Source organism: Macaca mulatta, chromosome 7 (genome assembly GCF_049350105.2).
Source record: "Macaca mulatta isolate MMU2019108-1 chromosome 7, T2T-MMU8v2.0, whole genome shotgun sequence".
Taxonomy (NCBI): domain Eukaryota; kingdom Metazoa; phylum Chordata; class Mammalia; order Primates; family Cercopithecidae; genus Macaca; species Macaca mulatta.
Window position 1 is genome coordinate 146,464,528 of NC_133412.1, and position 22,292 is coordinate 146,486,819.

The window sequence follows — 22,292 nt, forward strand, 5'->3', positions numbered from 1 at the left end:
GCCTGCCTCGGCCTCCTAAAGTGCTGGGATTACAGGTGTGAACCACCGTGCCTGGCCAGTATTTCTGTTTTTATAATAGTTGAAAGTATACTCCAACTCAGTTTTTTTTTTTGGAGACAAGGTCTCACTCTGTCACCCAGGCTGGAGTGTAATGGCACGATGACTCACTGTAGCCTCCAACACGTGGTCTCAAGTGATCTGCTCGCCTCAGCCTCCCAAGGCATGTAGCTAGGACTACATGCATGTGCCACCATGCCTGGCTAATTTTTTATTTAACTTTGTGAAGATGAGGTCTTGCCACATAACCCAGGTTGGTTTCCAACTTGTGGTCTCAAGTGATCCTCCTGCCCTGGCCAAAGTGCTGGGATTATAGGGGTGAGCCATCAGGCCCAGCCAAGTTCTTTCATTTGTAGTAGTCTCTTTGCAAATACATTTTTAATACCATACCCATATGTGTTAGCAAACAAATACATTTAAGAACCCTGAAAATACTTCCAATAATTAAAAGTTTCAAATAAAGTTTAGCAACCACTATCACCAGACCATTTTTATCTTCCTTTAATGATCTTTGGTTTCAGCCAATCATTTTGTTCAGTGAGTTGCAACTCCCGGGGTTACACCAAGAGTGTAAAATATTTGAATAAAAGGAGCTGAAAGTAGGCTAGTTTAGGCACTTCCAAGAGCAGCTGTAGCAGCACAAACTTGTTAAAAATGTAGTAGAAACTGCTTGGCTGAGCAAACCCAGAAAGAGCCCAGCTAACTGAGAATACTCATCATTAAATACATATTTGTTGGACTCACTGTGTCCTTGACAGCCATGAAGCAGTGACAGATCCAGCGACGAGTGGTGCCATCACGACATATGTAAGAAAAGGCTCTATCAAAGTTCCTATCTGGGGCACAGAAAGAAACTTTCTCTATCGTCTGGTCAACTATGAGGTCCTAGAAAATAGGACACACAAAGAAAGAGAAGACTTATGAGGTTATTTGAGCTTCTCAGAACACAGGATGTTCATTTCATGATGCACAATCCATACATCTGATACAACTAGGCTATGGAATAGCTAGATCTGTGTCCAGCAGTTTAAATACTGAGAATTGGACTTAGCAGATATCCTAAGAGGCACTTTACCCAGATACCTCTCTCATCTACATGTTCTAAGCATATGCTTGTTGATTCTAGTTTTACATCTCTTTCATGGTAGAGTCCACATTCAACAATATATGTAAATCAGTATCTTTAATCCTTTGGGTTTATTTCCAAATATAAGCAAATACATATAATAGTCATGTTTATGCTACCTTCGTTACACAATGAACACTACACACATACACACACAGTTCTGCGTCTTGCTTTTTTACATTAGATATACCCTATCCAGTGAATTTACTTCAGATACTATATTTTTTCAGGTGTGGAATTTCCATTTGTTTCTTTTTCTTTTTTTTTTTTGGACAGTCTCACTTTGTCACCTGGGCTGGAATGCAGTGGCGCCATCTTGGCTCACTGTAACCTCTGCCTCCAGGGTTCAAGCAATTCTTTTGCCTCAGCCTCCCGAGTAACTGGGACTACAGACATGTGCCACCACACCCGGCTAAGTTTTTGTGTTTTTAGTAGAGACAGGTTTCACTGTGTTAGCCAGGATGGTCTCAATCTCCTGACCTCATGATCCACCTGCCTCGGCCTCCCAAAGTGCTGGGATTACAGGTGTGAGCCACCGCGCCTGGCCATTTGTTTCTTTTTCATAGTTTCTATTCTCTGCCAAGATTTCTATGTCTTCATTCAATATGAACATATTTCCTTTCTGTCACTGAGTATAGTTATAATCCCTACTATACACTATTTTCATTTCTGTTAAGGTAGCACTCTACTTCAGTGTGCCATTTTCTGTACTAGTTGTGGTGATGCTATAAATTCAAAACAATATAATGACTCAAAGACAAGAGATGTTTATTTCTTGGTCAAATAATGAAGGAGGGTACTTAAAATCTGTCTGCTAATTCCAACATCTGAGTCATCTTGAAGTTGGGTCTTTATTGATTGTTATTTTGATGAGAATAAGTCAGACTTGTCTGTTTTGTTGTATGCTGAGTAACCACATTGTAGACATTGTGAATGTTGTATGTGGAGAGTCTGGATTCCATTATATTCCTTGGAAATGTTACGTTTTTGGTTTTATCAGGTAGCTTATTTGATTATACTCAAATGGAAAACTCTATCTTTTGAACAGCACCTCAGACATCAGGGTGTTTTTGTTCTTTTTTTGAGACTGCCTCGCTCCATCATCCAGGCTGGAGTGCAGTGGCACAATCACGGCTTACTGTAACCTCAACTCCTGGGCTCAAGCGATCCTCCCGCCTCAGCCTCCCAAGTAGGTAGGACTACAGGTGCGTGTCACCATACGTAGGTAATCAAGTATCACTTTTTATATCCTTAGTTGGGCTATTTGGAGTCTGCCTTGAATCTACATGGCTAAAGGGGCAGAGATTAGGGCAGAATTTATGAACAGAATTTGGGACAGAATTACTCCTTTTTGGCTTATTTTCAGGATTCTCTTTTTACTTTCTTTTTTTGAGACAGTCTTGCTCTGTCACCCAAGCTGCTGGAGTGCAATGGCGCAATCTCAGCTTACTGCAACCTCTGCCTTCCAGGTTCAAGTGACTCTCGTGCCTCAGCCTCCCAAGTAGCTGGAACCATAGGCACACAACACCATGCCCAGCCAATTTTTTGTATTTTTAGGAGAGACAGGGCTTTAGCATGTTGGCCAGGCTGGTCTTGAACTACTGGCCTCAAGTGATCCACCCACCTTGGCCTCCCAAACTGCTGGGATTACAGGTGTGAGCCACCACGCCCAGCCTCTCTTTTTACCTTCTAGTGGCTATTGTTGCCTCAAATTCTGTCTTCTGCACTTTAGGAGGCTGAGGCAGGTGGATCACTTGAGGTCAGGAGTTCGAGACCAACATGGCCAACACGGTGAAACTCCGTCTCTACCAAAAATACTAAAATTCGCTGGGTGTGCCGGCGGGTGCCTGTAATCCCAACTACTCGGGAGGCTGAGGCAGGAGAATTGCTTGAACCCAGGAGGCAGAGGTTGCAGTGAGCCAAGATCGCACCATTGCACTCCAGCCTGGGCGACAGAGCCAGACTCCATCTCAAAAAAAAAACAAACAAACACACAAAAAAATTATGTCTTTTGGTTTTTAAGACCAAAAGACTAAGTGTTTCTTACTGAAGTTAGAGCTACCCTATATGGTACAGACTAGGACCTATCCTTAAGCTAGAAGCTGTGAAATGGGAAATCACCCAATACAATTTCCTTCTTCTAAGTGTCGGCTTCTCTCTAGAATCTATCTGTTTGGGTTATTTTCTAGTGTCTCTGAATAATTGGGTTATTTTGTTTAGAATTTACAGTTGTTTGCTAGAGGGTCAGTCCAACAGAAGCTCTATTTAGCTATTGCTGGAAGTGAAACACACTGAACAGTCATTTTGAAACTTGTTTTTCTAATTTTTTTCTTTGTAACATAAATTTCATTTCCATTCACATTTCCATCTACTAGGTTCAATTACATTTCCATTTGCAATTCATTTATCTCTTTTTCTTTTTCTTTTTTTTTTCTTTGATACAGAGTCTTGTTCTGTGGCCCAGGCTGGAGTGCAGTGGCGCGTTCTTGGCTCACTTCAAGCTCTGCCTCCTGGGTTCACGCCATTCTTCGGCCTCAGCCTCCTGAGTAGCTGGGACTACAGGCGCCCGCCACCACGCCCAGCTAATTTTTTGTATTTTTAGTAGAGATGGGGTTTCACCGTGTTAGCCAGGATGGTCTTGATCTCTTGACCTCGTGATCCGCCTGCCTCGGCCTCCCAAAGTGCTGGGATTACAGGCATAAGCCACTGCACCCGGCCATTCATTTATCTCTTTTTCTAAGACACTAAGAGTTACTATACTCAAATAGGAACACTAGGCTGAGTGCAGTAGATCACACCTGTAATCCCAGCACTTTGGGACGCTGAGGTGGGAGGATTGCTTGAGCCCAGGGGTTCGAAACCAGCCTGGGCAACATAGTGAGACCCCCATCTCTAAAAAAAGAAAAAAATATCTGGGCCATGGTGGTGTGTGCCTGCAGTTCCAGCTACTTGAGAGGCTGAGGTTGCAGGATCCCTTGAGTCTAGGAGACTGAGGCTGCAGTGAGCTATGTCTGTGCCACTGTACTCCAGCCTGGGTGACAGTATAAGACACTGTCTCAAGAAAAAGAAAAAAACAAAACAAAACAAAACAAAAAAAAGGTAGGAACACTATCAGAATCAAGATACACATGAGTTGGGAGATGGGATAGCAAGGCAATCTGACAGAGCTTCTTGCTCAAAGGTTAAGGGCTTCAGATTTCAGCTTCTGTTCCACAAAAATTTGTGCAGATCATGGCATGGTGTTATCACAAATACTGATCCCAACACAGTATTAGTTCCTGCTTATAGCGAAATACAAGGTGGGAAGATGGTCCCAATGGTGACAAGCCACCAAAGACTACTAATTACTACTATTCAGTGTGGAAAAAACTAAACTAATGAATGCCAGTGGTGTGAGTAGCCACAAGGGGGCAATATTACTTTCCAACTATTGTATAAAACAATTAAATACATAGCTTTCAAGTGTAACAAATTTCATCCAAACACTAATGAAAACTACACAAGTTCCAAAAAATAATTAAAATGATCACTGTTTCCTACAGTAATGTACTAAAATTGAAGACTATTGCTTCTCTTGAACTTAAAAAAAAGTACGCAATGTAAGGTCAAATAACTAAAATGCAGCTATATTAAATCACTTGAAATTACCAGGCAAGTTTCCTATCAAAACTGCTTTTTACCTGCCAGACTTTCTCCCCTTTCAGTGGCATTTGAATTTTTTTAAAAATTATCTTCTTGTTAAATTTTTTCCTGACTTTAGGTAGTCTAGGAAATTTTAATTAATAATTAAATGTCCTTATATAACACCTTATGCTTTCTAGGGGTAGAGCTGTGTGTCTATTCTTATTTAGGCATTTAGGATCACTGTTTCTCAAATGCAAAATGCTACCTATGATTTGAGATATTATTTGGATTCTAAGTAAATGTTAACCAAAGAGCCATTTACTAGTCCTTAAGATGTCACTTAAATTGAGTTTTGAGTCAAAAGCCAGGTTAATTAGTTCAAATATCATTTTCTTAAAATAGTGTTTTCTTCAGAGCAAGAAGAAATTTCAGATGTGGAGTCCATCTGTTTTTAATTTTAAAATACGGTAAAAGGATAGTCTATCATCTTTTATATCAAATTTGTGAGAGTAAAAACTTTTAAAAAAATATGTAAGAACAAAAATAGGCCACGGGCAGTGGCTCATGCCTGTAATCCCAGCACTTTGGGAGGCCAAGGCAGGCAGATCATTTGAGATCGGAAGTTCAAGACCAGCCTGACCAATAAGGTGAAACCTCGTCTGTACCAAAAAATACAAAAATTAGTGGGGCATGGTGGTCCGTGTGTGTAGTCAGCTACTTGGGAGGCTGAGGCAGGAGAATCGTTTGAACCCAAGAGGTGGAGGTTGCAGTGAGCTGGGATTGTACCACTGCACTCCAGCCTGGGCAACAAGAGTGAAACTCCATATCAAAAAAAAAAAAAAAAAAAATAGAACTCAGATCTTAACACTAAATGCTAATGCTTAGTACCTTAGACATGCTATGTCATGTAGAACAAAATGTTGAGAGAATACTATTTTTCATAAAGTAAATGAGTAACTAAAGTGGTTTCCTGAACGTTAAATAGTCTCTCAGAAGATTGTACTTTGGACTAAGTGGAAGGATAAAGCTTCAACAATATAATACCTTTCAACAGCTTAAGGGTATTATATCTGATCATTAGAGATTTTTAAAAACATATGAGGAGTCCAATTTATGCTTATAAGAATCTTACCTTAGGCCAGACACGGTGGCTCACTCTTTTAATCCCAGCACTTTGGGAAGCTGCCGGTGGATCACCTGAGGTCAGGAGTTTGAGATCAGTCTGGCCAACATGGTGAAACCCCGTCTCTACTTATAATAGAAAAGTTAGCCAGGTGTGGTAGCACACCCCTGTAATCCCAGCTACTCGGGTGGCTGAGGCAGGAGAGTTGCTTGAACCCGAGAGACGGAGGTTGCAGTGAGCTGAGATGGCGCCATTGCACTCCAGCCTGGGCGACAAGAGTGAAAATCCATCTCCAAAAAAAAAAAAAAAATCAAAATCAAAATAAAGAATCTTACCTTAGTTTTTTCATCCACAACTCTGAGTCCATCTGCTGAGACCCACAGAACTGCTTTAACCGCTTTCTTTCCAGTCTTTTAAGAGAAACGAAAAAGGGGAGGGGAAGATACACATATACAATATTAAAAAAAAGTCATCTTCCACAGAAAACACTGACTTCTGCCTTCCAAAAGTCACAAGTACAGATGGAGTCTAAGTTCAGGAGTGGTACCCAAAGCCAGATACTCAAACCAAACTGCAGAAAAGTTCAGGAAAAAATAAGCCAAAGCCATTATTTTACAAACACAATGCAAAACAATAAGATAAAAGTAAGTAAAAGGGAAGTAACAGATGGAATAAAACCCAAGATATCAAATTCCATAAAGGGCAAAGAATTCATAACTAGATCCTTCACCCATTTAAAAAATCAAGAAAACCAAGAGTCAGATACATATTAAACACATAAGGAGTTACACCACAAGTAGCATCTACAAGTGTATTTAGAGCAAGAAGTAACATGTCTAAATTGAGGTGTTGACCATTCTACTATCCTATGACCCCAGTATGTTATAGCAGGACCCTTGGTCACCTAAAATTTTCGTGTTAAAAACACAGTAAGTCTTCATTACTCTATTAACAATCTTTAAAAAGCCATTATTTGTTCTCTCAGAGTTAACACTGACATTTTTCCTAATAATTTTTTTTTTTCTTGAGACAGAGTCTCACTCTGTCGCCCAGGCTGGAGAGCAATGATGCGATATTGGCTCACTGCAACCTCCCCACTCCCGGGTTCAAGCGATTCTCCTGCCTCAGCCTCCCGAATAGCTGGGATTACAGGCTCCTGCCATCACGCCCGGCTAATTTTTGTATTTCTAGTAGAGATGGAGTTTTACTACATTGGCCAGGCTGGTCTGGAACTCCTGATCTCAAGTGATCTGCCCCCCTCAGCCTCCTGAAGTGCTGGGATTACAGGTGCGAGCCACTGTGCCCAGCGTCTAATAATTTTAGAGACGAGGTCTCACTATGTTGCCCACGCTGGAGTGCAGTGGCTATTCACAGGTATGATCATAGAGCATTACAGCCTTGAACTCCTGGGCTCAAGTGATCCCCCCGTCCCAGTCTCATGTGTAGCCAGGACTACAAGTGTGCACCACTGCACCCAGCCTTGGCTTGGGTTTTAACTTGACATTAAATGCATGGAGACATTTTGGGGACACAGGAAGATTTAAAAACTACCCCCAAAAAATAATTTTCTTTTTACTGGCTCAGAAAATACTTTTTGGCACATGAGAATCACATGAGAACAAGCTGATGCATAATTCCTTCTGTGATGGAATGTAATAGTAATTTAACAGTATCCTTTCTTTTTAACTGCCTCAAGGATACAGCAAAATAAAACGAAAGCAATATGAAGGCTGAGAATAGGTATCAGATTATCATAAAAAATATAGATCAAAAAGAATCTGTTGCTAAGGTTGGCGCAGCAGCCTCTAGAAGGGACAAGGGAGACTATCAGAACTGTCTACCACTCTCCTCTATATGTGATCCAAGCCTAGGAAAACTTGATATGGGGACATGGCCTTACTTAACCTGTGATCCACTAGGCCTCATCATCTCCACCACCACCATACATTTGATGAGTGCCTATAATATGCCAGCCAGTGGAAATACCTGGACGGTTACTGAAAGGCAACAATCAGACAAAAAATAAAGAATACCATAGGTAAGTGCTACAGTAGAGCTGAGAACAAGGTACAGTGATGTCAGAAAAGAGGTATAATCAAACTCTTTGTGAAATTGGGGAAGGTTATACAAAGGAGAAGACTGAACTGGGTGCTGAAATAATTTTTCTTGATGCTCTAGGTAGGGGCAGGGAGACAGGGAAATAACAGAAGTACTGGACATGCCAGGCAAAAGAAACAGCAGTACAGGACATGGAAGCAAACAACATGGCAATTCTGGGGCTCTATAAATATTTTAGTATGGCTTGGTAAGTAGACTTGGCAATGGGAGAGGCATAATGGGAGATATAGTAGGAAAGGCCTAATCACGGGAGGTCTTCTATTCCTGATAAGGACTTTGATCTTGATTCTATGCGTAATTAGAAGCTACTCTGTAAATATTATTACAATAAATTGAATTTAGGTAAAGGAGATTAGCCTTGGTAATATGGATAGGCTTCATCCAATCAGTTGAAGGCCTTAAGAGCAAAAACAAGTTTCCTGGAGAAGAAACCCTGCCTGAGTTTCCAGCCTGTTGGCCTGCTTTACAGGTATCAGACTTGCCAGCCTGCCAGCCCCTACAATCACATGAATGAATTCTTAAAATAGATAATATATAATATATATTAATATGTGATATATATCATATATGATATATATATTATATCATATATATATATAAAACCTCCTAGAGATTGTTTCTTTGGAGGATCCTGATACAGAAGTAGAAGTTAGACTAGAATGGGTCGATAAGTAAATGAAAGGCAAGAAGAGTCTACAAGTATTAAATACTTTTTTTACAAAGCTTTTCTATAAAAAGGAGAGCTGTAGGGCAATAAGGCACAGGCAGAGGATCAAGGGAAGTCTTAAGAATTGTGATACACTAGCATGTTATACTTGAAATAGAATGGGCTTTGGATTAAGACAAATACGAGACTGAATTCAGTGCTACTATTCATAAGCTAAGAAAGTTATGTAGCCCATTGAGCTTCCATCTCTTCATCTGTAAAATATCTGTAGTTTGTTAAAAGGATTAGAGATTATATACAGTACCTGGAATTTAAATAGGGTAAAAATTAGCAGCCATTTATCATCATTATATTATTAATAAACTTTTAAAAACCTTTCCCAGTAGTAAAGCATAATTCTTAAAAGAGTGATATACATTTTCAACAATGACAACAAAAAATCCTCTTCATGTGCTGAATGGGAAAAGCTAGTGGAACAATGGAAATGGAAGGCCCAAGAAAAAGAGAAGAGTAATTTAGAGGACAAAGTCCAACAAAATGCAGGGTGAGATGGGGCTAGAATACAAGTTTTAGACAGGAGGAGAGATGTCCATTCCTATGAAATGGAGGGATAAAGTGAGGCCGAGTAGATAGGAAGACAGATTTGTAAAGGAGGGAGTAGCAAGTGGAGAAAATTCACTCTGCAGAACCATAAATTCATCTGCGAATGTGTGGTATTACTTTACCTGCTTTACTTTGCTGGGGAGAGGAAAGATGACAGGCAGAGTAAAACAGTAAAGATTGAGAACAGTAGTATGGAGGCAGTCTAGTAGAGTGACTAGGAACCAAGCTGTTGTTTGGATTTGAATTCTGGTTTTGCAAGTTACTCCCATCAAAGGCAGGTTAATTTAATTTCTCTGTGCTTCACTTTCTACACCTGTATAATGATGTTAATAATCTCATATACCTCATAGGGTTACTGTGAGGATTAAACGAATTAATGTATACGAAAGGTTTAGAACAAGGACGGTCATATAATTTACTCTACAAACTGGGAACCCTTTGAAAATGAAAGGGATGACTATTAAACTAATAAATGGGTGTTATAATAGGGCTGTTCCAGGCAAATTGGTAGAACAGTCATTCACCAACAACAGTAACTACTCATATTTAACCAACCCTCATGTAACAATTAGTATTTTGCTGGAAGGTAAGCTCCATGAGGGCAAGGTTCTTCCTTCTATCATTCACTGCTGTATCCCTGGAACTTGAACAACACCTGGAACAGAGTAGCAGTTCAAGAAATATTTGTTGAAAGAAAAATATGCTAAATATCAGTTGTAGGAAACAGGAGACAGCTGACCAGTCTCCTGTTGTAGCTGACCAGTCAATATACAACATTACCAAATGGCACTGACAATTCTAAGATATTTAAATTTGCAGTTTAATCAATCTGCTCATTGTATAATTGTAGCCTGCAGTGTTCAGTATCTAAGGCAACAGATAGGACTACTTCAAGGTTGGAAGACTGAAGAAGGGAAAAATAAAAGGTCAATTTAGAATGGGACTGTTCTCCAGTTAGTCTCCTTACAATATTCAGGGAAATATAACATTTTCTTCGCCCAATTATATGCTTGTTTGTTTGGAGACAGGGTCTTGCCTTGTTGCCCAGGCTGGCATGCAAGTGGCACAGGACAGTTCACTACAGCCTTGAACTCTTGGGTTCCAGTAAACCTCCCACTTCAGCCTCCCCAGTAGCTGGGACTACAGGCGTGCACTACCACATCCAGCTAATTTTTAAACATTTTTTTTTGTAGAGATGGGGTCTTGCCCTGCTGCCTAGGCTGGAGCATAGTGACATAATCATAATTCACTGCAGCCTTGAACTCCTAGGCTCAAGCGATCCTCCTGCTTCGGCCTCCCAAAGTGCTGGGATTACAGGTGTAAATCACCATACACAGCCCAACTATATGGTTATAAAAACATGTGTGGCCAGGTGTGGTGGCTCATGTCTGTAATCCCAACACTTTGGGAGGCCAAGGCAGGTGGATCACTTGAGGCCAGGAGTTCGAAACCAGCCTGGCCAACATGGTGAAATCCCGTATCTACTAAAAATACAAAAAATTAGCCAGGTGTGGTGGCACGTGCCTGTAATTCCAGCTACTCAGGAGGCTGAGGCAGGAGAATTGCTTGAACCCAGGAGGCAGAGGTTGCAGTGAACTGAGATCACGCCACTGCACTCCTGCCTGGGTGATAGACTGAGATTCCATCTCAAAAATAAAAAAAATAAATAAAATTGTGCTTTTTGAGATAGGCCTTAATAATTTTATAGTATTGTACTAACGTATCAGTAAGGAATCATATTTGTCATATTTCATGACCTCTGACTCTCTAATGAAAGAAAACAGATAATATGAATTCTTGCATTTGTTCATACTTTTGGGTGTCAGTTCCTGTACATCATTATAGTTTGCCACATTACAGTTACTTCAGTCAGGTACTGAAATATTAATGATTAGAAATTAAGCCCAGGCTTCCTCTCACAAATTCTACAGTTGCAATACTTCCATATTTCTTCCATATTTCTTTTTTTTTTTCTGACACGAGTCTTACTCTGTCACCCAGGCTGGAGTGCAGTGGAGCAGTTTTAGGCTCACTGCAACCTCTGTGTCCTGGGTTCAAGTGATTCTTGTGCCTCAGTTTCCCGAGTAGCTGGGATTACAGGTGCATGGCCCCATGCCCAGCTACATTTTTTGTATTTTTTTTTGGTAGAGATGGAGTTTTGCCAAGTTGGCCAGGCTGGTCTTGAACTCCTGACCTCAGGTGATCCGCCCACCTTGGCCTCTCAAAGTGCTGGGATTACAGGTATGAGCCACTGCGCCTGGCCAATACTTCCATATTATTTGTTAACTTCAGTCTTTCATTCTGACCACATAAACTAAGATTTCTGAGCATTTTTAAGAAAAGAAGATAAAAGTGACTAAGAGGACAATGTCTGCCCTAAAACTGTCTACTTGAAACCAGTATCCTAGGCGATCAGGCCACAGTTAACTAATCAAAGGACTGAAAAAAGACAACCTACATTAAGTATGAAATGTAGAATTTACATACAGGCTGGGCGCAATGGCTCATGCCTATAATCCCAGCACTTTTGGAGGAAGTTGAGGAGGGTGGATCACCTGAAGCCAGGAGTTTGAGACCACTCACCAACATGGCGAAACCCTGTCTCTACTAAAAATACAAAAATTAGCCAGGTGTGGTAGCAGGTGCCTGTAACCCCAGCTGCTCGGAAGGCTGAGGCAGGAGACTCACTTGAACCCGGGAGGTGGAGGTTGCAGTGAGCTGAGATTGCACCATTGCACTCCAGCCTGGGCAACAGAGTGAGTGAGACTCTATCTCAAAAAAAAAAAAAAAAAAAAAGAAAAGAAAAGAAAAGAAAAGAAAGAAAAAAAGAATTTACATACATCTTAGTGGCACAAACACCTCTTTAAAAAGACAACATGCTGGCCAGGCACGGTGGCTCACACCTGTAATCCCAGCACTTTGGGAGGCCAAGGTCAGTGGATCACCTGAGGTCAGGAGTTTGAGACCATCCTGGCCAACATGGTAAAACCCCGTCTCTACTAAAAACACAAAAACCAGCAGGGCGTGGTGGCATGCGCCTGTAGTCCCAGCTACTCTGGAGGCTGTGGCATCAGAATTGCTTGAATCTAGGAGGCAGAGGTTGCAGTGAGCCAAGATCGCGCTACTGCACTCCAGTCTGGGTGACAGAGCGAGACTCCATCTCAACAACAACAAAAGACAATATGCTTCAGGAACTAATAAAAATGTGGAAGTGGCAACACAGCTGTTCAGACATTCAGAATTATTTTATCATTGCTGCTCTAACACTTTCTACTTTAATAATAATTTCACGGTTTTAGATAGAATTCACACTGACAAATACAAGTATCATGAAAAAGCTTCACAATAATGACAAAAATCCTTTTTTTCAAAGAAAACCGATCTAACATGGACAGAACTTCAGTAACTTAGAATTTAAATTGGTGAAATCTGAGCAGAAGGATCAAGCTAACCAAAAGTGAAAAATTAAAGTATAACTTTCTCAAGTTAATTACTCTACACTATAAATATCCAGCTTAGTATTTAAAAATTATTATATTCTTTAAAACTTTTTGTTATGGGTAGATATAAACCGATATAGCAATTAAGCAGGTTCCAACACTGGAGAAAATAATAACATATAGTGAATCTATTACAAATTACTAAATCAGGAAACTTGTACCAGAAGGAAATGCACAGGTAATCTTAACACAAAAAAATCTGGTAAAGGAACACAAAATGGTTGGAAAAATGGCACAGAAATAGTAACAAGCTCAGCACACTGTAAGATGACTTTCTCCTAAATATAAAAGCTACACACAGTAAAAGGCAACTGAAATAACCAATTGCTATCTACCTATCTCCAGAGTTTTTTTGTTTGCTTTTTGTTTCTTTAAGTAGAAACTACTGTTTCTTTCTTTTTCTTTCTTTCCTGTTTTTTTGTTAGAGACAGGATCTTAATTTGTCACCCAGGCTGGAGCGCAGTGGTGTGATCACAGCTCACTGCAGCTTCAAACTCTTGGGCTCAAGTCATCCACCCACCTCAGCCTCCTGAGTAGCTGGGAGACCACAAGTAAGTACCAACACACCTGGCTTTTTTATTTTTATAGGACTTTTTATATTTTTATAGGACTTTCATAGGACTTTTTCATTTTTATAGGAAGGGGTCTTATGTTGCCCAGGCTGGTCTCAAGTTCCTGGCTTCACGTGATCCTCCCACCTCAGCCTTCCAAAGTATTAGGATTACAGATGTGAGCCACTATGCCCAGTTGAAACCACTTTTTAAAAATAAATTGAAAAAGGATGAAAATGACAAATCGGTGATATACATGGTAGGTGGAAAGATTCTTACATTGCTCTTTTATTTCATCAGTATAACTGATGTTATCCTTGGGAGAAATGAGTTTTGTTTTATTTTTTGAGACGGTCTTGCTCTGTCGCCCATGCTTGGAGTGCAGTGGTGCGATCTTGGCTCACTGCAACCTCCACCTCCTGGGTTCAAGCAATTCTCCTGCCTCAGCCTCCCAAATGGCTGGGATTACAGGTGCCTGCCACCATGCCCAGCTACGGCTAATTTTTGTATTTTTAATAGAGAAGGGGTTTCACCATGTTGGCCAGGCTGGTCTTGAACTCCTGACTTCAGGTGATGCGCCTGCCTCAGCCTCCAAAAATGCTGGGATTTAGGTGTGAGCTACCATGCCTGGCCGAAATGAGTTTTTAAACTCATTTAGCAAACGTTTTTTGTGAAGGACCAGATAACAAAATATTTTAGGCTTTGCAGGACATACAATCTCTATTGCAACTACTCAACTCTATGATTGCACAAAAGCAGCCAGAACAATATGTACACAAATCGGCATGACTTTGTTCCAATAAAATGTTATTTACAAAAACAAATACAGTAGTGGGCCATAGTTTGTGACATCTGATATAATCATAATCTCTATAAAGTAATTAATTGAATGTTCTTGGAAAGATAATTCTTTATACTGAAATATTAGACCTGTTGGAACTGTGTCCCTGAATTCATTTTCTTTTTTTTCTGACAAATGTATTTACATCCTACCCATTTTAAGGTGCTGTCCAACTCTAAAATTCTATGATTCCCAAGATCACCAATGAGATAAGAGCATGCCATTGGCAAAAATAAAAATGACATTTGGAGGCAAGACAGTTCTGCTGGGCATATGCTAAGTAAGAGCAAAAGGGTTAAGCAGATGTTCTAATGTAAGCTGAAGTGAAGAAATGCTATAAAGACACATGGAAACCTAATTTTGCATAGCTTTGAAATGTTAAGAAGCAACAGCAGCAAGCAGACCAATTAGGGCAGAACAAGTCACTCTCAGAACAACAGTGATTTGCAATTCTACTGTGCAAAGTTCCTTCAGCTACAAACTAAAGAGGTCTTCAAAGGTACCCAATGTGTAAAGAATCACTGGTCAGTCTTTCTGCCACATCTACACAGAGGCAGGCATTACAGAGTAATGGTGATATATAAACCAGGAAACCATGATATAGTGTGCCTTGTAATAAACAAGAGACTTTTTTCAGAGGAAACCCAGCTTCATCGTTTTTTAAATCAGAAAAGCCTTGAAGTCTATGATTTGATATTTGAATTTCTGAACAGAATGGTATAATAAATTTTGTCTTGTAATTCCAAAATCCAGTGAATATACCCCAAAGAACAAAGCAGCGAAAGGATAGAAACACAACTTTCTTCAGGATTTGAGATTGTACTGTGCTTAGGAAGAGTACAGTAACTTTTAGTCTCAGATGCTAAGGTTAATTATTCCTGTACTTTCTTAAATGAGAGGGGCACTTAAAGGCTTTTAGGAAAAAACAAGCATGGAGCATGTCATCAACTACACAGTAAAGGAGAGTTTGGAGAGGCAATTTAGCTCTTCTAGAATGCCAAATCACTTCAATTGGGGGAGGGGAGACCTAGGGATTATTCCAATATTAAGTTCATTTTTCAAAGGTATATAGTAGCTGAAATGAAAATTCTAGAGGCATCTCAAATTCAACCTGTCCAAAACCAAATTATCCCTTCTCACAATGAGTGATTCCACCACCCCCTTGGTCATCCATGAATGAAATCTGGGTCTCATCTTCTGTGTCCTTCTCAACACCCCTAGGTTGAATGAATGAATGAATGAATGAATGAATGAATAAGTGTGCAACATGTTTTCTCTCATCCCAATGTCCCTGATAGTGCTGTTCCTTCTGTCTGAAATCTTTCTCTTCTAACTTAGTTTAACTGGAACTCATAGTTTTTAGGCTCAGCCTTAGGTGTCATCTCCTCCTAGAAGCCTTCATTACAACCTTTCACATTCACTCTTCCTCTTTGCTCCTGGAGCACCTGTTATTGTCACACAATTTGGTAACCATGTCTTTACCTATCTGATTCCTCCCACAACAGGGTGAACTTGAGCAGTACATTTCTCATTCATTCCTTTATTCATTAATTCAAATATTTTGGAGCAGCTACCATGGACCACAAATTATTCTAGGTACTGAAGATTTGCAGTAAACAAAACAGGTGGAGATCACTGTCCTCACAGAGCTTACAATTCAGTGAGGAAGAGATAAACAAATAAGTAAAATGTATGGCATGACACACAGTGATAAGCCCTATCAGATAAAAATAAAGCTAGGAAGTGGAATAGGGAGTGTGTGTGTCTGGTGGAGAGTGGTGTTTGGATTTTTTTAAAAGTTGTCAGTAAATGCCTGATAATGGGGCTTTTGAGTGAAGAGAAAGAGATGAGGAAGTGAGCCACACATATATCTGGATGATGTGTGTTCTACTAGAGGTTACAACAAGTACAAAGGCCCTGAGGTGAAAGCATATCTGGTGTGTTTAAGGAATATCCAGGAGGCTAGTGTGGCTGGAACAGAGGAAGCAAGAAGAAGGCTAGGAGGAGATAAAAGAGGAAAAAGACAGAGGGGATTCATATACAATGGGCTACAAGGCCTAAAAGACTTTGGCTTTTACCCTGAGTAGATCAGGAAGCTACTGGGGGACATCGGACAGTGAAGCAACATAATTGGGCCTCTGTCTTTTTTTTTTTGAGACGGAGTATCACTCTGTTGCCCTGGCTGGAGCACAGTGGCATGATCTCAGCTCACTGCAAGCTCTACCTCCCAGGTTCACACCATTCTCCTGCCTCAGCCTCCCAAGTAGCTGGGACTACAGGCACCCGCCACCACGCCTGTCTAATTTTTTTGTATTTTTAGTAGAGACGGGGTTTCACCATGTTAGCCAGGATGGTCTCGATCTCCTGATCTCGTCGTGATCCGCCTGCCTAGGACTCCCAAAGTGCTAGGATTACAGGCGTGAGCCACTGTGCCCGGCCAGACCTCTGTCTTAAAAAGATCACTCAGGCCGATCTCTCAAGAGGGGATGGCAGGAGGACAATAATGAAAGCAGGGGTAGTAGGATGCTAGTAGAATGCTACTGCAATGGTTCAGTTAAGAGGAGATGCTGGCTTGGACTAGGGTAGGAGTGGTGGAGATAGTGAGAACTGATTAGGTTCTTGAAGGCTAAAGCAGACAGGAACTGTTAATGGAGTGGATGTAGGGTATAAGAAAAAGAGAAGTCAAGGTCAAATCCAGGGTTTGGCTAGTGCATAGGGACAGAGATGCTGTATACTGAGACTGGAAAAAACTAGGAGAGAAAGATCCTTCTCTCCTTGGGGGAATTCGATTTGTGACATATTAAAGGGTGAGGTGACTAGCAGATATCAAAGTGAAAAAGTTTAATAATGATGATAGTGACACCTATCTACCAAAACAGGCCATTTGGTGCTCTTTACTTATGTTTATTCATCTAATCTTCACAACAACCACATGAAGTAGGCATTAATCGCAAAGCTAGCAAGTGCAAGTAATCTGGCACCAAAGGCTGGGCCCTTGCTTCCTATGCTATATTGCTTCTAAGATGGAAATACCATTATGGAGTTCAGGGGAGATGTATGGAGATACACATTTCAAAACCATCAGCATATATTACATAAATGATATTTAAAGCCATCACATTGTGGATGAGATCATTAACGGAGAGGTGTAGGCTGAAAAGAGTCCACAGACGAAGGGGAAAATTGGGAAAGTATGATCCCTGAACTAGTGTTTCAAGGGGGAGTGAGAGATGGGCTACGTCAATTGCTGCTGATAGCCTGAGTAAGGCAATAGGACTACTGGAATAGTAATACAAAAGAAGATAAGGGCAGCCGTGGTGGGGTGGTGGAGGTAAAAGTTGTGGAGATGATTAAATGGGTTCAACAGAAGAAGGAGCTGAGGGTACAAAGAAAAAAACTTTTTTTAAAAAGAAGATGGTATATTTTTATGCTAATGGATGATCCACTAGAGAAAGAAAACTGATTACAGAGGAGACAGGGGGTAGCATTGCCAGAATAAGTAAGAGTTGGAATTAGAAGAATCTGGTGGAGGAGATGGCCTCTGCAAGGAGCACAGATAGTTCATCCCTTGAACAGGAGGGAAACAATATATGAGCACAGACGCACTTTTAAAGAATAGGATCCAATATCCAAAAGAATATAAATAATTCTACTATAAAGACACTTGCACACGTATGTTTACTGCAGCACTATTCACAAAAGCAAAGACTTGGAACCAACCCAAATGCCCATCAATGATAGACTGGATAAAGAAAATGTGGCACATATATACCATGAAATACTATGCAGCCATAAAAAAGAATGAGTTCATGTCCTTTGTAGGGACATGGATGAAGCTGGAAACCACCATTCTTAGCAAATTAACACAGGAACAGAAAACCAAATACCACATGTTCTCACTCATAAGTGGGAGGTGAACAATGAGAACACGCGGACACAGGGAGGGGAACATCACACACTGGGGCCTGTCGGGGAGTTGGGGGCAAGGGGAGGGAGAGCATTAGGACAAATACCTAATGTATGCGGGGCTTAAAACCTAGATGATGGGTTGATGGGTGCAGCAAACCACCATGGCACACGTATACTTATGTAACAAACCTGCACGTTCTGCACATATATCCCAGAACTTAAGGTATAATAATAATAATAATAATAATAATAATAAAAGAATAGGATCCAGAATGAAGATAAGCACTAAGTACAAGTTGTCATAGAGGAGAAAATTTAGGAAATATAAAATAGAATGGAGATTTGAATACACTAATTCAAGAGTGGAGTCATAAATGCCATGAAATCCTTTACTCTCAGGAATTAGGTTAAAACAACGTAGTTACACATTACTTTTCCTTTTTTTTTTTTTTTTTTGAGGCAGAATTTCACTCTTGTTGCCCAGGCTGGAGTGCAATGGCATGATCTCGGCTCACCGCAACCTCCGCCTCCCAGGTTCAAGCAATTCTCCTGCCTCAGCCTCCCTAGTAGCTGGGATTATAGGCATGTGCCACCAGGCCCAGCTAATTTTGTATTTTTAGTAGAGACGAGGTTTCTCCATGTTGGTCAGGCTGGTCTCAAACTCCCAACCTCAGGTGATCCACTCGCCTCGGCCTCCCAAAGTGCTGGGATTACATACACATTACTTTTCAACCATGCATTCTCTAAAACTTAACCATTTCTAATGGTGCCACTTAGCAATTATAAAAACATAAAAACTTGAAAAACTATATTTGGCAGTATATTAACAGCAGCTGTAAGAACAGATATTATAATATTTTTGGTGATTTTTATACAGTCAGAAGTGGTTGCTACAAAGAAAAATAAATCAAAGTGACATAACCCAGAGAGGAGTTCACAAACTCAAATGCATACAAGAGTTAAAGGCAGATAACAAATGAGTAAAGCAGGGACAACAGGGAGTTGCAGGGATTGTGGCGAATAGGCAAAGGGCACAGCTGTTACTCAGGTCAAGACACTGTTGCCACATAGAAAGCACGCTGTTTTGCCAGGTCTGCTAATTCTTAAGATGAATATCCTACTTTTTATATAAAAGCCTGTGTGCAGGCCAAAAGTCCACGTTTATGGAAGTATTCAGGCCCTTGGGCTGTCTAGCGTCCTCTGCATTAGACACTTCTCCATTCATTATAATTAAGGCATACTTGAGGAAAGCAGAGGAATGCTTTTTGAATGACAGAACATCAACATGGGGTAGGTGAAAGAACTTTGCACTAAGTTTCAGAAAACCTTGGTTTCGCTGTAGGCACTGCCATTTAGTATTAGCTGGGTGAACTCTCTGAGCTTCTGTTTATTCATCCAAATGCAGTTTCATGAACTACCCTGTCCAATTCACTGAACTGTTGTGAATGGCAAATTAGAAAGTAGGTCAAAGCACATAATAAACTATAAAGCTCTATATAAATACAAGTAAATGGCTTCAAAAAGAGATCTAATAGGGTGGCCTAAGAGTATTTCCTGTCTCTATGTTGAGTCAGCTTCTTCATAAAATGGGAATACAGATTACTTAGCTCATAGGGTTCCTCAAATACGTTAAAATTATAAAAACCTTTTTTCAAACATTAAGTGCCATGTAATTTTTGGTAATAAAGTATTTGCCCAGTACAGCCAACTATGCTAATGAAGTTGCATGTAATAATCCCTAAAAAGCTGAGTGCATTATTGGCTTTCCTAAGGCAATGAGCTATTTATTTAATTTAATTAATTAATTAATTTATTTATTTATTTGAGATAGTCTCACTCTGTCACCCAGGCTGAAGTGCAGTGTCACGATCTGGGTTCACTGCAACCTCTGCCCACCCCCGGTGTTCAAGCGATTCTCCTGCCTCAGTCTCCCGAGTAGCTTGGATTATAGGCACCTGCCACCACGCCCAGCTAATTTTTGTATTTTTAGTAGAGACGGGGTTTCACCATCTTGGCCAGACTCATCTTGAACTCCTGACCTTGTGGTTCACCCGCCTCAGCCTCCCAAAGTGCTGGGATTACAGGCGTGAGCCAACGTACCCGGCCATGGCAATGAGCAATTTAATTAGTTTGGAAAAAGTTATTTCAGATCCTTGTGTTTTTTGCCCCTCTTTTACAATGTTTGTAAGCTTACAATGGATTACAGGCCTGTAACAGACCCAGATTTATCTGTTCCATACTGCTAAAGTTTCTGGAGGCACTGCTCCTATCAGGTGGTGATGTAACAATAGGGAAGGTCAGGTCCAAGAGGCAACTTATGGAAAAGAGAAAGTTTTCCTGGCTATGAGTCATAAATTCAGAATCAGGGCAAACAATTCTTCTATCTACTTACTTTCACATAAAAGTGTTTAATAAAAACACTTCTTGATTACTGTTGTTCTATTTATCCTGGATCATTAAATCATACATGATTCAAAGAACAACAAAATATCAAAACTTATGAGGAACTGTACTGGATAAAAACTCCATAACATACACTGTTCTGTAAGATTCTTCATTTTGAGCTTTCATCAAACCACAATTGACCTAGCAAACTCAGTAATATTATCAAGTCTCTCTCACCAGTCTATTTCTTGTAGATTAGTGTGGAGATGAATTAAATGACGGCAACTTGAAAGATTTGAAAGATTCCAAATTAAAGAAAAAATTATCATTTAAAAGCACATTCTAGGTAAGATAAGGGACAATACTTGCCCCTCTCTGTTTTCCAAACTCTTTAAATGACTCACTGTAAAAAATTATATATTAGTATAAAATCACCCTGACATTAAAAAAAAAATTTTCCCCAATAACATAAGAAAAGAATTCTGGGTGCTGTGGCTCATGCCTGTAATCCCAGCACCCTGGGAGGCCAAGGCAGGCAGATCACTTGAGGTCTGGAGTTCGAGATCAGCCTGGCCAACATGGTGAAACCCCCTCTCTACTAAAAATACAAAAATTATCTGGGTATGGTGGCAAGCGCCTGTGGTCCCAGCTACTCGGGAGGCTGAAACAAAAAAATCACTTGAACCCGGAAAGCAGAGGTTGTGGTGACTGAGATCGCACCAGCCTGGGTGATGAAGGGGGACTCTGTCTCAAAAAAACAACAACAAAAAAATGTAGGCATACAACACACAAGCCATCCAGCAGGCTGGGCACAGTGGTTCATGCTTGTAATCCCAGCACTTTGGCAGGGTGAGGTGGGTGGATCACTTGACCTCAGAAGTTTGAGACCAGCCTGGGAAACATGGCGAAACCCTGTTTCTATAAAAAATACAAAAATAGCTGAGTGTGGTGGCACACGCCTATAGTCCCAGCTACTCGAGAGGTTGTGTTGGGAGGATCCCGAGCCTGGGAATTTGAGGCTGCAGTGAGCCATGATTGTGCCACCGCACTCCAGCCTGGGTGACAGAGTGAGACCCTGTCTCCAAAAAAAAAAAAAAAAAAGCCATCTAGCAGAATGTCACTTCATCCCTAGAAGACCCACTTCCTGGCCCCTCAACTGCTTCTGATATTTCTTTTTACCTTGGAAAAAAGAAAATACAGTGTAAGTAATCTTTTAATCAAAACACAGCCTCAGAGGGGAAGGCAAAGCCTGTCATTGTTTGTTGTTGCTGTTGTTAAACAGCTGACATATGTATTCTGGTGATGCTATGGTGCTGCTCAGTTACTCTGAACATATTATTTTTTCACTCTACTAGTGGTATGTCTTTTTTTTTTTTTTGAGACAGAGTCTTGCTCTGTAGCCCAGGCTGGAGTGCAGTGGCGTGATCCAGGCTCACTGCAACCTCCATCTCCCGGGTTCAAGCAATTCTCCTGCCTCAGCCTCCTGAGTAGCTGGGACTACAGCTGTGTGCCACCATGCCCAGCTAATTTTTTTGTATTTTTAGTAGATGGGATTTCACCCTGTTGGTCAGGCTGGTCTTGAACTCCTGACCTCAAGCAATCCACCCGCCCTTGGCCTCCCAAAGTGCTGGCGTGAGCCACCGTGCCCAGTCAGTAGGTCTTTTTTTTTTTTTAAAGCGAAGTACTTATGTGTGAATAAGTGCAAGAAAATGACTGCTTATCAGTAGCATATAAATTCAAAGTAGGGAATGATAGTAATGCCAAACAACCACAGACTCCATCCACATG

At 40.6% G+C, this 22,292-nt stretch overlaps 1 protein-coding gene across 50 annotated transcripts in view; it reads right to left on the minus strand.

The window, feature by feature from the left end:
• The window catches only part of NUMB (NUMB endocytic adaptor protein), a 193,616-nt gene that overhangs the window by 16,570 nt on the left and 154,754 nt on the right, over positions 1-22,292 (minus strand). For all 50 annotated transcript variants that reach the window (XM_077941386.1, XM_077941369.1, XM_028851654.2 and 47 more), the window contains 2 exons: positions 6,266-6,340; positions 802-942 (listed from right to left, as the gene is read on the minus strand). In XM_077941386.1, coding sequence (XP_077797512.1) covers positions 802-942; positions 6,266-6,340 — 216 coding nt within the window. The remainder of the gene's footprint in view (positions 1-801; positions 943-6,265; positions 6,341-22,292) is intronic.